The sequence below is a fragment of the Tiliqua scincoides genome, chromosome 4 (assembly GCF_035046505.1).
Source record: "Tiliqua scincoides isolate rTilSci1 chromosome 4, rTilSci1.hap2, whole genome shotgun sequence".
NCBI classification, from domain to species: Eukaryota; Metazoa; Chordata; class Lepidosauria; order Squamata; family Scincidae; genus Tiliqua; species Tiliqua scincoides.
Window position 1 is genome coordinate 24,087,702 of NC_089824.1, and position 16,050 is coordinate 24,103,751.

Genomic DNA, 16,050 nt, shown 5'->3' on the forward strand with positions numbered 1-16,050 from the left:
GACACTTCCTGCTTAATGACATTACTTCCTGCCCTAGGTGTCAGGTAGCTACCAAAAGACTGTCATTTTAAAAAGTGGCACTGAAAAGTTTGGGAACCACTGGGCTAGAGTAAAAGTTTTTGGTGTTAACTTATTGTTTGCTGCCTCAATGGACCATGTGGATAAAAATACTGTATTTTAATAATTAAAAAGATGTAGATTGTTGGATTCCATCTAAGATCTAACACCACTTTTATAATGTTTATGAAATCATTTCCTCCAGAAAGCCATGAATCAACCCTTAAATTTATTAACATTCTGGATGTAACGAATTCCAAGTAAAAGTAGTCTAAATACGGAGCAAGCAAAACTGGTATCATTCTTACTTGTAGTCCTCATTTGCTGCAGTGAATATGAAAGCTTCCATAGGATTCCAGCAAAGTGTATTTGTTCTCATGTCCAGGATAACCTGAGAAAATTTAGATGATGAAGATGAGACAACAAGATAGCTCAGCAGCAAATACAGTACTGTTTTCAAATACAGTACTTGTTATATGACTTGTAGAAGTTATATTATGTTAACCAACAGCTCAAGTACTAAGCAATGAATATTAAGGGAAGAGAGCACCATGCTGGTGATGACATTATCTTTCTCCTATTCAGAAAGAAACTGAGACAGGTGACAAGATTCACTCAAGAAAACAACAAAGACTAAAACAGAAACAGATTTAAAATGGAAGCACTTCCATTTAACAACAGCTGTTAACAGGAGCACGGATTACACAGGTCTAACACTTTTTGTTGTCTTAAAAGTTAGACCTATTCTTGGGTATACTTGGGGTGTACAGAGCTGTAACATTTCCCCAAATGCAGTCACAAACCACGGTAGCATCAAGTCTAATATACCATGTTTCCCTGAAAATAAGATACTGTCTTATATTTTTTTTGGCTCAAAAAAACACACTAGGTCTTATTTTTGGGGTAGGTCCTATTTTTTCAATGTACAATAATCCATAGTCATTCATGTACAAAAATATACCATACAAAAATATCCCCTCAGCACCCAGGATGCCTGACTACTCAGTCCCTTTATAGTTAATGGGACTTACTCCCTGGAAGGTGTGGAGAGGGTGTTCCCTAAGCACCCAGGAGGATCCCTGCCTGCTTGTCTACTCAGAAGTCAGTCCCTTTATAATTATGGGACTTACAGCCCAATCCTATGCATGTCTACTCAGAAGTAAGTCCCATTTGAGTCCATGGGGCTTACTCCCAGGAAAGTGTGGATAGGATTGGGCTGTCCCTCCCTGGAACTCCCTGTGGAGAGCCTCAGAGCCCAGCAGGCAGGGTTGCCTCGCTTGCTGAGTCCCACCTCAGCTCCTCCTCAGCATCCTATGCCCAAGGCAGCACAGCAGGTGCTTTCTAGGTGGCGCACGGGAGTGCAGCGTTCCCAGTCATGTTGTCCACCCGCCCCGCCCAAGGACCCCTGCCGCCCCCCATCCTGGCCCTGATCACAACTAGGCCTTATTTTCGGGGTAGGTCTTGTATTTCAGCAATTCTCAAAAAACACACTAGGTCTTATTTTTGGGGTAGGTCTTATTTTCGGGGAAGCATGGTATTAAAAATAAAATATTGAAATGAATATTTCACCTGAAATTGGCTCTTGACTCACAGTTTGAGAAACACTGGTCCAATGGATTGATAGTCACAAAAGTAATTTACTCACAGAGAATACACTTCCTATGCTAGTTTATAGGGATATTATGAACAGTAACAAACAGTGATTTTCTCCAATCATATGAAACTTGCATACAAAAAATACACAAGACAACTGCTTCATAAAAATGCAGCATTTTTGATACAATGATGCAAGTCCCTCTTTACCAAAATAATAGCTATGAAAATGCAACTGCTCTTTCTGTAGTCAGCCATTACTATTGTTCTAATTTTATTCCATTATGCTAAAAATTAACAACAGAGTTGAAAACTCCTCTGCTAATCGGGATAGGTTTGTACACAGACTGGATGTTGCAAAATTATGTACATTTGTCTAAATGTAGGCCTGGAACATACATACAGCAATTTGCTTTGCTGCTCAGGAATTCTGTAGTAAGGCCTTTAAAAAGCCAGATGGTTATGAAAGAGACTAGCCTGATCTTCCTATTGATGGGATAAAACTGACAACTTGCTCCAGCTAGACTCCCACTTGGCAGAAGGCTGATTAGTTGAAAAGTGTTAAGCAGTCCATATGTTATATGGTTCCATTTCAAAGGGAACCTCAGTAACAGTTGTGACAGCTGGGAGACTGTAAGCCACAAAAGAAAGTCTGTTACCCTCACTTAGTGAATACCTTTCGCCTTTACTGAACCTTGAAGAGGCTTCTAATATCTCACTCTAATTAACAGCTATTTGCACAAATTTTATATTTTGCAATTAAGTGCATCAGCTGTAGTACTGTATCAACTATCCTAGCCAACAAATCATTCATTGCATAACAAAACTCTAATTCACAATTTTTATACTGAACTAGTCCCATAAACATAAATAATTAATACAGAATCTTATTTTTACTTTTAAGTGCTTTACACAGGTTAAAAAAGCCAGCCTTGCCCACAGGCTGACAGTTTAACAGTGCAAGCCTAGGTATGTTTACTCAGATGTAAGTCTCAATATGTTTAACAGGCCACTTCCACTACATGTGCAAATTGCAAATTAAGACAGAAAAAAATAGGCAAGGGCGGAATGACACAAAAAGGCATGCCCATGGTCTATTACTAAATCCTCACCATTTGATTTCCACCAATTACTGTAGATACTCACTTATAAGTTGATTTCAAAGATAAGCTGAGGGCAGGTTTTTGAGCCAAAATCACAAAATTTTCTATGACCCTTGGATAAGTCGGGGGTTAAACTTAAGGGGGTGACAATAGTTTTGGTTTATTTTACCCGAGACCAGATCCTGAGAAATAACCTACCAGTAATTGTTACCAAAGAACTATACAGTCTCTAATTTATTAAAATTTAATGAAAGATAATAAGATACATTTTTATTCTTTAACTTTTAAAATTCTGGTTCTTCGTAACATTTTTGTAAACACTCTCAGAGTAAGCATAAACAACATACTGTAAAAAACATACCAGCAGAACAGTGGTTCCCAGCCTGGGTTACATGTACCCCAGGGGCCCTTGACAGGACTTTAAGAGTGCTTGAAAAAGAATTGAATGGCAGGGGGGGAAAAGCAAGTAGTGTTCCAGAATGCCTTGCAGGGCAAGGCAGGAAGGGGGGTAGCTAGTTGGCTTTGAAAGCCCCATCAATAGAGGGTTGAGCGTCCGTTTGCCTGAAGATAACATCCGAAGGTCGCCAGTTCGAGGACACTGGCACCGTGCGACCTTGAAGCAGCTGACAAGCTGAGCCAAGTTATTCCATCTGCTCTGAGTGTGGGAGGATGGAGGCCAGAATGTGCGGCCAGATCAAGAAAGAAACATCTGATTGTTGTGGTTTCTTGAAAGATAGAAACTTTCAAATTGTAAAAATCCCTACGGGGATTTAAATTGCCTGCCCATGTAAACCGCCTTGAATAAAGTCCGAGGAGAAATCTGAGGACCTAGAAAGGCAGTATAGAAATACCTCCGGGCAGGAGGTCTGGTCTAGAGGGTAGAGCCTCCATTTGCCTGAAGATTAACATCCACAAGGTCGCCAGTTCGAGGCCACCGGCACCGTGCGACCTTGAAGCAGCTGGCAAGCTGCAGCTGAGCTGTTCCATCTGCTTGGAGCGTGGGAGGATGGAGGCCAGAATGTTAAACCAGATCGGAGTGTAACACCTTGAATGTGGTGGTTCTTGAAAGAGAGAACCTTCTTTCAATTTGTAAAAATCCCTGCGTGGATTTAATAAGCCTGCCTGCGTAAACCGCCTTGAATAAAGTCTTGAATAAAGACCAAGAAAGGCGGTATTTATTATTATTATTATTATTATTATTATTATTATTATATATGAATCAGTGATTGAAAACCAAAGCTGAAACATAAAATGGAAAGTGATCAATCACCAAGAATTTCTCAGAACACCTCTGGTGCAAAACAGTGAAAAGGCATAGTCTTCAGTTCTTCAAACATATAAAATGAGAAAAAAACCTGTGATGAATACATGAAGTAAATCTGAGGACCTAGGAAGGCAGTATAGAAATACCTGTATTATTATTATTATTATATATGAATCAGTGATTGAAAACCAAAGCTGAAACATAAAATGGAAAGTGATCAATCACCAAGAATTTCTCAGAACACCTCTGGTGCAAAATAGTGAAAAGGCATAGTCTTCAGTTCTTCAAACATATAAAATGAGAAAAAAACCTGTGATGAATACATGAAGTATGGCTTTTCATATGGAGATGAGGGCTTATATTATACAAACATTTAGCTAATATGAGGGGTACAATTTATGGAAATGGGCTGCTAGGGGGTATGCAAGTGAAAAAAGGTTGTGAACAACTATAGGAAAACCATTAATCAAATTCTTCTTTAAGGTGCCTGGTATGTTAAACCAGAGGCTCAACATATGACATACAACTTATAACACATAACTGGGAATGTGCAATTCAGTTCACAGCAGAGAAACAAGCAACAAGGAATTACTGTGAGTGCAGCTGCACATAGTTGCAACCCTATTTACTCAGAAGCAGACCCACTGGTTTTCATGGGTGTTATTGTTAAGTAATGGTGCACTAAATTGTAGTCTGGGACTTTGTTTCAAATGGAACAAGGATTAAGAACATAAGAACAGCCCCACTGGATCAGGCCACAGGCCCATCTAGTCCAGCTTCCTGTATCTCACAGTGGCCCACCAAATGCCCCAGGGAGCACACCAGATAACAAGAGACCTCATCCTGGTGCCCTCCCTTGCATCTGGCATTCTGACATAACCCATTTCTAAAATCAGGAGGTTGCGCATACACATCATGGCTTGTACCTCATAATGGATTTTTCCTCCAGAAACGTGTCCAATCCCCTTTTAAAGGCGTCTAGGCTAGACGCCATCACAACATCCTGTGGCAAGGAGTTCCACAGTCCAACCACACGCTGAGTAAAGAAATATTTTCTTTTGTCTGTCCTAACCCGCCCAACACTCAATTTTAGTGGATGTCCCCTGGTTCTGGTATTATGTGAAAGTGGAAAGAGCATCTCCCTATCCACTCTGTCCATCCCCTGCATAATTTTGTATGTCTCAATCATGTCCCCCCTCAGGCGTCTCTTTTCTAGGCTGAAGAGGCCCAAACGCCGTAGCCTTTCCTCATAAGGAAGGTGCCCCAGCCCCGTAATCATCTTAGTGGCTCTCTTTTGCACCTTTTCCATTTCCACTATGTCTTTTTTGAGATGCGGTGACCAGAACTGGACACAATACTCCAGGTGTGGCCTTACCATAGATTTGTACAACGGCATTATAATACTAGCCGTTTTGTTCTCAACACCCTTCCTAATGATCCCAAGCATAGAATTGGCCTTCTTCACTGCCGCCGCACATTGAGTCGACACTTTCATCGACCTGTCCACCACCACCCCAAGATCTCTCTCCTGATCTGTCACAGACAGCTCAGAACCCATCAGCCTATATCTAAAGTTTTGATTTTTTGCCCCATTGTGCTTACATTGGGATTACATTCTGGTGTTTAAAAAAAACAGACTTCTGCAAAATGCAAGCATTTGCAAAACGGAAGGAGGCTGCGGCAGGCTCTGTAAACTTTGAGAAGGAGGTTGGTTTCAATTCAATGGAATTCAATGGGAGACTCAAGAGCAGTGAAAAGGTTAACTTTGGCTGCAGCTTTCCAGGGGTCACCTTGGAAATTAACGGCCATCTAATTATCTCTGCATTGCCTGTGCCACTTGAAAAGCAATGCTGCTTGAAAAGCAACTTCTCCAGAGTTGCTTGAAAAGCTCTGCCCCCTGAGCAACCTCGGAGATAAGAGGAGGTGATTATCTAAGCTTGATTTATTGGCAAAAATTTCTCACCCTGTAGGTGAGTATATACCACATTGTATTCAAACATCTTTACATAGATTATCTCTACTATTTTTTGCATGAAATATACTAATGTATCTCTAGGTAATATAAGAATTACAGCTTGGGCAAGCACTATGAAAATGATGATACTTGGAAACAAAGCTTAACAGAAATTCCTGTCTAAGGTTTATAAAAAAGACTGTACATACACAGAGACCATCCCAGAAAATTCACCCACAAAAATTTTAAAGAATATACATCACCTTCTTTAGTGCAGTTGACTGCCTCATGTCATATAAGACTATATTCCTGTCTGAAGCACAACTTCCCAAAAGATACATCTGAAAAATGGAATTTTATTGTGAACAAGTTTGTAGATACAAAGCAGAAAGCACAGATCTCTTAACCAAAAATCACAAGTATTATCCTGAAAACAGTTAAACGATATAAAGGAGATGTTTTAACCAACATCTATATCTCTTAAACTAAACTGTTTAATTTTCAGAGGCATACACATGCAGCACACAGTGTCTGGGTTCTTTTAATCTCCTGTTGAGCTAAAAAAAGGCAATCTGGGGGACTCAGCTCAAGCAGTTTCCGGTTTCCTTCTTTTAAAACCCAAGAAAGCCCATAAGCAGTCTGAGCATGGGCGGAAGTAATGACAGTGAAACTCTTAAAATTCCCCACCATGTATACAGTGGATGTAATCTTCAAGCACACAAACTGAACTGGTGCTCTTTGTAGGGTAAATGACCCCATAACTAACACACTAACAGCCCAATCCTAAACTGCCCAGCACCCAGAGGAGCAACAGTGCCGAAATGGCTGCTGCTACATCCTATGGCTGCTGGGCAGCCACCACTGACTCCTCAGGTGAAGTAGACATTCATCCCCTTCCCCTGGGTATGGGAGCAAGCCCCAAAATGGGGTTACTCGACTCTGCTGTTTAGCCAGTGCAGAGTAAAGCAGCCCTGTATTGGGCTGGGAGGCCTGACATGATGGTCTGGATCTGGTGGAGCAGAGCCCTGCTGGCCCCATACCCCTCCTGCCCAACTTCCTCCCCCTGCCTCACCTTCCCCCACCCTGGAAAGCCCCCCCACCTGACTTACCATTCTGCAACCAGGCACTTGTCCAGAGCTCCAGGCAGCATGTGACAGGCCTCTACCTGCACTGGCTCAGCATGGGCTTGCGCTGAGCCAGCTCTGGCCAGGCATGGAGTGTTGGAGGCATGCCTTATGCCAAGTTAGCGACACTCAGCACTGGCCTGTTAGTGTCGGGGCCTAAATCCACTAATATACAGGTTAGGTCCCAAGGGTCTGTCCTTAAGTGGAAACATACTTAAGTTGAAACATTTGGGTCTTCCTGACCCAGCATTACTGCACTTGCACAAAGGTACCACCAGATGTATGCACCTGTGCAAAGCACCAACACAGCTCTCTTGGACATCCATAGAGAGCCAGTGCAATTCCAAAGACTTACCTGTGGGCAAAAATTACTACTACTACTACTACTACTACGCCTGTGGGCAAAACTACTATTCTCCGACGATGGGAGAAAGTAATCAACACAGAAGGGTACTGTCATAAAAACGTTCCTTTAGTCTTAATTTTAGTCACGTTAATCACAATTAAATTAAAAGGTTTAGACTTTTTCTGTGCTTGCTTTCTAAAGAGAACAAAAGGTAATTGTAGGGGGCCGTAAACAGCTTTCATCCTCCCCTCCCCTCCCTCCTTTCCTACTTGGTAGAGGTAAAAGGTGGCGTGTTTTGTTAGGAGTCACCTCCATTTGGGGCCCACTTTTCCTCATACAGTATTAATGGTCCACTAAACCTGGTAACATCTCCTCTGCTTCCTGTGCCCAATCAGCCTTGGCCACAATGACTGATTCCTTCCTCTTTTCCCTCCCTTTTCTGTCAAGGAATCCCCAGATCTTCAATCTTATCCAATGTTGTGGAGCTGTTGTTTTTCCCTACTGCCTCACAAGGGATGACTGTTTTCAAAGTTATTGAGCTGCTTCAAGTTGCCTACAAGCCGCTTCCATTGCTTGCTTCTGCCAATGGCTTCACAGCTGTGCCTGCTTCAAAGGCCCAAACAAACCTGTTCATAAGTTGGATGTTTGTAACTTGAACAGCAATGCGTGATGTCGGGGCAGAAGCTGAGAGAGCAACGCCCTGCCAGGGCTCTTCAAAAAGTGCCATCACTGCTGCCAAAGCTGTGAGTGCACAAAAACTCACAACCCACACACTGAACAGCTGGAGCATGTGGGTTGTATTTGTGTGATCACAGCCATGACAGTGGCGACACTTTTCAAAGAACTCCAGTGGGGTGGTTCTGCCTCACCTTCCATCCCAGCATCGCATTGAACTTGGAACATTCATACCTCCCACTGAACTTGTCCCACAAGTCCAACCTCCCACTGAACTTGGAACATTCATAGATTGGGGACATTCTGTATTAGATTAAAAATTCACCTTACGCTATATTTTCATCCCTTTGAATTTCTTTTACATACATTTGCCAACAGGTATCTGTGGTCTGTTCACCTTTCATTCTGCTGCCCCTTTTCTTGTGAACATCTCCTCCTACTGCTGTCTGGCAAGCCACCTCATTCTTTCCAAAAACCTTCCACTTGTGCCAAACTATGCCTGGCCTATCATAGCCTGTCCTATTCATGCTTTCTGCAGATAGTTAACCCTCTTCAGTTCTCACTTTTCCCTTCAAAACATTGCTCTCTACCTTCCCTTCTGTTTAAGCTATCCAGGGCAACTTCCAACATCTGTGACAAGAACTGTGTCTATGTATTTTACAGAATGCTTACCATGCTGCTATTACTAACATATTTGGCGACAGTGGTAATAGCGGGCTGTGTATGAACAAATTCTTACCTCAATTGGATTAAATTTAACACTGCTTATGCTATCAACTCCCCAAGTCAAAGAGCATAACGGGCTGGTTCTCTGTTCATCCCAGATATCGACTTGATGACCACAAGTGGCAAAAACAGGTTCCTTCCAATGGTGGTCAATTCCAGTATACACTGTCTTTAAAATGCAAATAAAAATAAATAACTAGTTACTCGTAATTTTGTGTATTTAATCTTAAAAATTAAAAATTACAGCTATAATCCCATATATAGCACAGGTAGTGATTATACAAATAAAACATTCAGGGCCCTATCCTATCCTATATTCCAGTGCCGGTGCAGCCATGTCAATGGGGTGTATACTGCATCCTGTGGTAGGAAGGCAGTCACAGAGACCTCCTTAAGGTATGGGAACATTTGTTTCCTTACCTGGGGTTTGCATTGGGGTTACACCGGTGCTGGAAAATTGGATAGGATTGGGCCCTCAGCTATTTGGATCTCATTTTCAACAAAACTATGGTTAACTAAAAATACACACAAAGAGGTATACAATTACAGTATTTATATTCTGATTTTCAGAAATGTAATCAAAGTGATACACAAAAAATAGCCACACAAGGAGTTGCTACAGTTTAGGAAACAATTTTTAAAAGCTAATAACAGCTGTTCTCTTGATCTGCATTCCAGAAAGAATTAATACTGAAATATGATCCTCATTTACTGCACTTTAAGAGAATACGAAAAAACTAGCACAAATACCTACACTAGGATTCTGTGGTTTACTGTGACAGGTAACAAATACACAAATAGTATAGCAAGACTATTTAAATACTGTTAATAATAATAATTAATAATAAGACAATATCACATACATTGGCACTGCACTGGCATGGTGGGGACAACAGACTTCAGGAATACTGCCAATTGACAGCATACAGATACATGCTGTATCTGTATCACTTCACCTTTGACACTCCCATGTGAGTTATTGCAAACTCAAGGTCAACTGTACTTCAGTTTAAATTCAGATAAACGCAATACTGGGGTCTGAAATAGAAAGTATACAAAAAAAAAGCAAAACAAATTAACTAATACCTTCCCAAGAATAGTATATATTGGTTCTTCTTCTTCCCCATAAACTGGTTTCTCCATTTTCCATTGCTTCACAGTTTTATCATCACCAACCTAACCATTTTGGAGGGTAAAAGATAAATAAAATATTTTCATTGAAAAAAATAGTTCTATGCATGTATGTTTACATGAAAGCCATTAAGTTCAGCGAGACTCACTCTTAAGTAAATATACATAAACTGCAGCCATCAACTGACTTCTGAAGAACACTTGCATTGAAGCATGTCTCAATGGGATCAATGAATAAATTGCCACCAGTTTTTGAAACAACTGAAGGTTCCATTTTGAAGACATATCTTTGGTTTTTCTCTTGATATGCCTAACCACTTTACAAATCTACAGAACAGGCAACTTCACTTGCACCTTTAGGATGGGTAAAGGTAGCAAAATCAACTCAAACCCAAATTTATGACATTTACTTTTATTGTATCACCAACTCATAAAGGATTAATAATGGCTTCTCACTTGAAGTAGAATTCACAGAAGTCTACAGAATACTACACATGCAAGTTTTGTATGGTGTGGCTGCTTTTCACACTTTCTGGCAGAGAGATCAAAACGTGTAGGGAGAGAGGAAAAGAGAACCCCTCTGGAATATGAAGTGATCATTCCAGTCATATCAGTATTCAGATGAGCTTTGAATTCACTTGGAGTAATCTCCAACCTCTCTTTCACACAGGGAAAAGCTCTCCACTGCTATCCTCATGGCATGTTAGCTAACCCCCCCCCCCGCAGAACTCATAAAAGTTCTTTGTTTTAGCAAGTCTGACAGACCAATCCTATGCATGTCTACTCAGAAGTAAGTCCCATTAGAGTCAATGAGGCTTATTCACAGGAAAGTGTGAATAGGATTGGGCTGTCAGTCTGTTAGAGCCCAAGAGAACCACAACTTGCAAGAAAGGCAAGGTATAATTTTTTAAATAAATTAATAACTTCCAGCGGTGTTCTGAGATGGCGTACAATCTATTCAAACAATAAAAAATGTTAACAATAACATGGAAAAACAATGAAGTAAGAAATTGAAGCCTTTATAACACATTAATGGAGGTCAGATTGAATAGGTAGGCCTTCAAATCAGTAGTGAAGGACGTGAAAGAAGATGCCAGTTGCACCTCAGACGGGAGGGGGTGATTTATGAACTACTCTTGTTGAAAGTGGTACATAAACATTTTTATTAACAATGATAATAATAAACTTTCTACAACAAATAGACTTCAGCAATAAGTGAGGAGTTTTAGAAGCCCTGAAAGAATTATTCAATTCTACTGATTAGAAAATTAAATCCAGCATGGAAAATTCTCAAAGTTTTCAAAGAAAACTTGCACAGTAATATTCTTTACAGAAACAACAATCAGTGGCAGCATTTAAATCTCTCTTCTCAATACTCATTATTACACTTACAGTAAAAAAAGAGGTACCACAAAAGCGGGCACACATTCCTCGGACAAAGCCCTCATGCGCTTGCAATGTACGGACACATTCACGCTTCATCAAGTTCCAAATTCTAACCTGTGAAAACAAAGGACAGGATTTTCTAACCAGAAACAAGCCAGTACAAATACTTTTGCAACACAGCAGTTAACAGATAGGCAGCCCACTCCTGAGCTGCCTGGGGCACCCAGGCTCAGCGGTACCAAGAAGGGCTGCCGCCGAATCCTGCACCTCCCCACTACTGCAGGAGGTGCCTCAGGAGAAGGGGACGTTTGTCCCCTTCCCCCGAGTAAGGTAAGCAGCCCTGCAATGGTAAAGGTGCTTGTGTAGGGCACGCAACCCTGCATGAGTGCCTAGGATCCTGCGGAGCAGAGCTCCGTGGATCCTCCTCCCTCCCCCCCCAACACGTCTCCTGCCCGCCCCCTGGAACGCCTACCTCTGCCCTTTCTCAGCCCCCCGCCGGCCTCCCCCCTCCCTGGAACGTCTCCTCCCCGCCCCATCCATGCTCCCGCCACCCGTTCTGCAGCTCAGCAGTCCAGGAGAGCGTGGAGCCACGGAAGCCTGGCGACTGCCCCGCGCTAGCCCAGCATCGGCTAGCACTGGACTAGCACCTAACCCTTACGGCACTTTTGCGACTGTGGTGGGTGGCACAGCTCCGTGCTGCTGACCAGAGAATTGGGCTCACAGTCACTCCTCATCTTATGCAAAAGTTACACTCCAAGATTGAAGCATAAAACCAAATCCCATATATTACAAATTACTCTGAAAATCCCTTAAATCTGAAAAATTTACTTTCTCTTTAAAAATTATAAGAGGCAGACAAGAACTGAGAAGGACAAAACAGCAATTTCATTCTCCAATCTCAGATTTACTCTGGGGCATGTATTTAGTAAGTGAAATGGAAGGCAGAATCGCCTCCACAATTTCAGTTGTTATTTTTCTGCTTTGTTCCTTTCTCTGCCAAGAGAGTGTAGCTGACTTCGCAAAAGTCAACTGTGCATAGGATGAAGTGAACCTATACTGTGAAAAAGGCACCCATCTAAAATCTATAGAATAAGATACAGGTCATGCGATCTATAATATTTGCCTGTTCTCATAGCTTATTGCTGCTTCATCCAGTAAACTTGGTCCCAAAGTTATACGCTTCTCCGCTGCAGACAGCAGGTTGAGAAAAGGTAAGGAAACTGGCAGACAAGACAAATAAATCTGAACATTTGCTGGAGAAACTTTTTGTGTGTAAAGTTGCTTTTCTATTCAGAACACAGTTATCTCCACTACGCCACAATCACTGATGGACTCTCAGAGTCAGCATCACTCAGGACAAGTGTGTGGGTACAGAAGAGTTGGTGTTAATTTGGTCAGTTGCCCCAGATTGTTCCCACAGACAGAAAGAATGCTAGTTCTTTAGGTACACCTTAAATACGAAGTAGAGGGGAAAAGGGAGCCCTAGCTTTCCCCTACTTTGAGATTCAAATTATCTTCCTGGTGCCAATGTAGTTGGATGTTTAAGGGTACAATCCTAACTGGCACTTATGCCGCCATAGGAGCCACAGGAGGGTCACAAACACCGTAAAGCACGTTTGCGCCTTCATGGGAGGAAGCTGCGTTGGCGTGACGCATGGAGGGAAGCAGAAGCCTCCATGGCGGCTTCCTCGCTGTTTGTGCCAGCACACCTGCGCTGACATAAGTGGCAAAGATAGGCGGGGGGGCGTGGAGGAGGCAGGAGGGAGGCGTTTCTGGGCAGGGGGAGGGCAGGCAATGGGCAGCCCCGGGGGCGGGCGTGCAGGGAGATGGGGGCAGGGCTGGGACCTGGCAGTTATGCCGGATCCCAACCCCTGTCCCCAGGGAGAATGGAGCAGCTTCAAGCCGTCCCATTCTGCTTGGACTTGCACCACCTCCAGAGATGGTGCAGGTCCAAGGAGACCCATTGGGGCAAGCAGCCCTTACCCAGGGGCAAGGGGAAGAGCTTCTCCTTGCCTCTGGCTGAGCTGCTGCAACCAACGAACCTGCGTTGGATGCAGCACAAGCCTCCTGGCTTGACTGCTCCAGCACAGCTTTGGATTGCGCCCTAACATTCATAACACCAAGGTTTGGGTGTTAAAAGCTACTCCTGCCCAGTGGGCCACCCCAGGTCGCATGAGGCAGCAACCATAGCAAAACTGTGACCAGACCTCTTTACCTGACTTAAGAATAATTGTTTTAAATGTCTGAAAGTTATGCTTACTTCTCCATCACATGCGCCAGACAAAACTGTAGACAAACTGTGTGGATGCTTAGCCATGCAGTTAACACCATCCCTATGACCATCCAATGATGCCACAAAAGGTTTTGCAAATATACGCTCTAGTTTTGTTGCATTTAGTGCTCGTGTGTATTCCCGTGGAACCTCAAATGGATGTAATGCAGGATCATAATTCCGTGGAACTATGAGAAAGCACATAATAGTGAAAATATTATTTTTTAACAAATCTATAACCATAAAACTTCATTTAATTTTTTATGCAGTCAACAAATAAAACATGAACATTCCAGAAAAAAGAACATGTTCTTAACCACTTAGAATCAGCTTGAAAATTAAAAATTATTCGAACAAGATGCCATCAAGCTTATATAAATAAAATACTGCCCATAAAAAAAAAAATACCCTAAGTCAGTGGTTCTCAAACTGGTGGGTCATGACCCACCAGTTCATGTAATGCCTTCCCTGTCCCTTTAAGGGATGGGGAAGGGGAGGGAGGCAGCAACATGATCCCCAGGATCATGTCGCTACGGGAGGCAAGGGGGGTGCTTTCCACTTACTTCAAGAAGGCAGGGCTGCAGCAGGCACAGGGAGCCCAGCACAGCACTCCGAGGCTTGGAATGTTCGCTAAAAGCGGGTGCAAAGCACTTCTGTTCTGCAGGAGGTGCTTTGCACTCGCTTTTAGTGAACATTCCAAGCCTTGGGGAGCGCTGCGCAGGGCTCCCCGCACCTCCTGCAGCCCTGCCTTCTTGAAGTAAGTGGAAAGCACCACCCTTGCCCCCCTTAGCGATGCAATCCTGGAGAGCACATGGCTGCCCTAAACCCTCTGCCACAAGAACTTACTGAGAGAGTACAGCTCCTTCAAAGTTTGAGAACCTCTCCCCTACGTAATTTTGTTCTAACACAAATGAATCAATTTTTCACTACCTTAAATATATCGGGTAACAATTTATCTTGATATATATATAACGTGACAGTTTAATTAACTGGTGATCAGTTGGTATATAATAAAAGAATCACAGAGGAAGTTCAGCAGGTTTATCACACAAGCCAGTTATTCTTGCGTAAATAAACGCACTAATGCAGTATTTCTCAAACTGTGGGTCAGGACCCACTAGGTGGGTCATGAACCCATTTCAGGTGGGTCTCCAATCATTTCAACATTGTATTTTTAATATATGAGGCTTGGTACAGCCATGGGACGCGACTGCGTTTGGGGAAATGTGACAGGCCTGTACTTTGAACAGACCACTCTGTATAAGCTTTGAACAATGACAGTCACTGCTGGGTGAGTGTGGGCGGACATGACGTAGCTCGAGGGGGGGCGGAGCAGCCAGTACAGCTGCGTTTTGCCCCCACCCGCCAGGAATGACTCCAAAAGGAGGGGCCGCTTGCCCACCACGCTGAGGTTCTCCCCTCGACTGGCAGCTCCGCCCCCCTCCAGCTACGCCACCGGTGGGCAGAATTACAGCCTAGAACAGGTCAGAATTGTCCTGGTTGATGACATCACTTCCGGTGGGTCCTGACAGATTCTAAAAGTGGGTCGTGGTGCTAAACGCGTGAGAACCGCTGCCCTCGCGCAGGCCTCCAGTCAGGCTTCTCTTCTATGAAGGGCCTGAAGTCCCGCCTTGTGGCAAGGAGTTCCGCAGGACGCCTCTCGGCCGCAGGGCAAAGGCCAGGGGGGAGCCCCACCCGCGGGAGCCCAGGCAGAGCCTCCCGACCCTCACCGCGCTGCAGGTCCTGCCTGGTCTCGCGCACGTAGTCGTCGGGATTGCGGCTCAGCACCTTCACCTTCATCCTCGCGCTGTCCGCCGCCGGAAGGAGGCAGCCCCTCGAGCCCCCCCACAGAAACAACTTCCGGGTCACAGCGGACTCCACGCGCAACGCACGAGGCGGACCCAGAAAAGCCGGTAGAGCGCAGGTCGCTGAGCGCTAGACTCACTCGCAGAGACGACTTCCGCGTTCACGTTGGCTGAGTGGAGAAGGGCAAGACTGCTCCGAGGAAGCCACTGCAGCCGGTGGCGTAGTTGGAGGGGGTGGAAGAGCGCCCCCAGAGCACAAGCCCTCCGCGCACAACTGAGCTGGCTTTGCTTTCGCCACGCACAGGTCTCCCTTCCAGGAAAAATATACACAACAGGCAGTGAAAGCTCAGAAGTGCTGCGGAGGCGGCGCGTCTGTGACTCTTGCCTTTTACCAAGTCTTGCGACTCTTGTCCTCCCCAACGACGCCGTCTTCAAATCCTGGCCCACCCATTAGGAGGAGCGGCGGGCGGCGCCGCAGCGTGATTGGTGCGGAGTGCATGAGTGACGGGTAGGTGCGGCCAATGGGGAAGGGAGGCAGCGCCGAGGCGGCCGGGGAAGAGCGGCTACGGCGCGCGTGAGAGGTCATTCCCAGTAGCCTCTGCATCGCCAGCTCC

The 16,050-nt window shown here is 44.1% G+C and overlaps 1 protein-coding gene across 1 annotated transcript in view; it reads right to left on the reverse strand.

Moving 5' to 3' along the window:
- Nucleotides 1–15,472, reverse strand: part of DCAF13 (DDB1 and CUL4 associated factor 13) — a 35,061-nt gene extending 19,589 nt beyond the window's left edge. The window contains exons 1-7 of the mRNA XM_066625040.1: nt 15,362–15,472; nt 13,620–13,819; nt 11,366–11,473; nt 9,929–10,018; nt 8,856–9,011; nt 6,235–6,312; nt 366–448 (exon numbers count right to left, since the gene is read on the reverse strand). Coding sequence (XP_066481137.1) covers nt 366–448; nt 6,235–6,312; nt 8,856–9,011; nt 9,929–10,018; nt 11,366–11,473; nt 13,620–13,819; nt 15,362–15,431 — 785 coding nt within the window. The 5' untranslated portion in view covers nt 15,432–15,472. The remainder of the gene's footprint in view (nt 1–365; nt 449–6,234; nt 6,313–8,855; nt 9,012–9,928; nt 10,019–11,365; nt 11,474–13,619; nt 13,820–15,361) is intronic.
- Nucleotides 15,473–16,050: the final 578 nt, after the last annotated feature.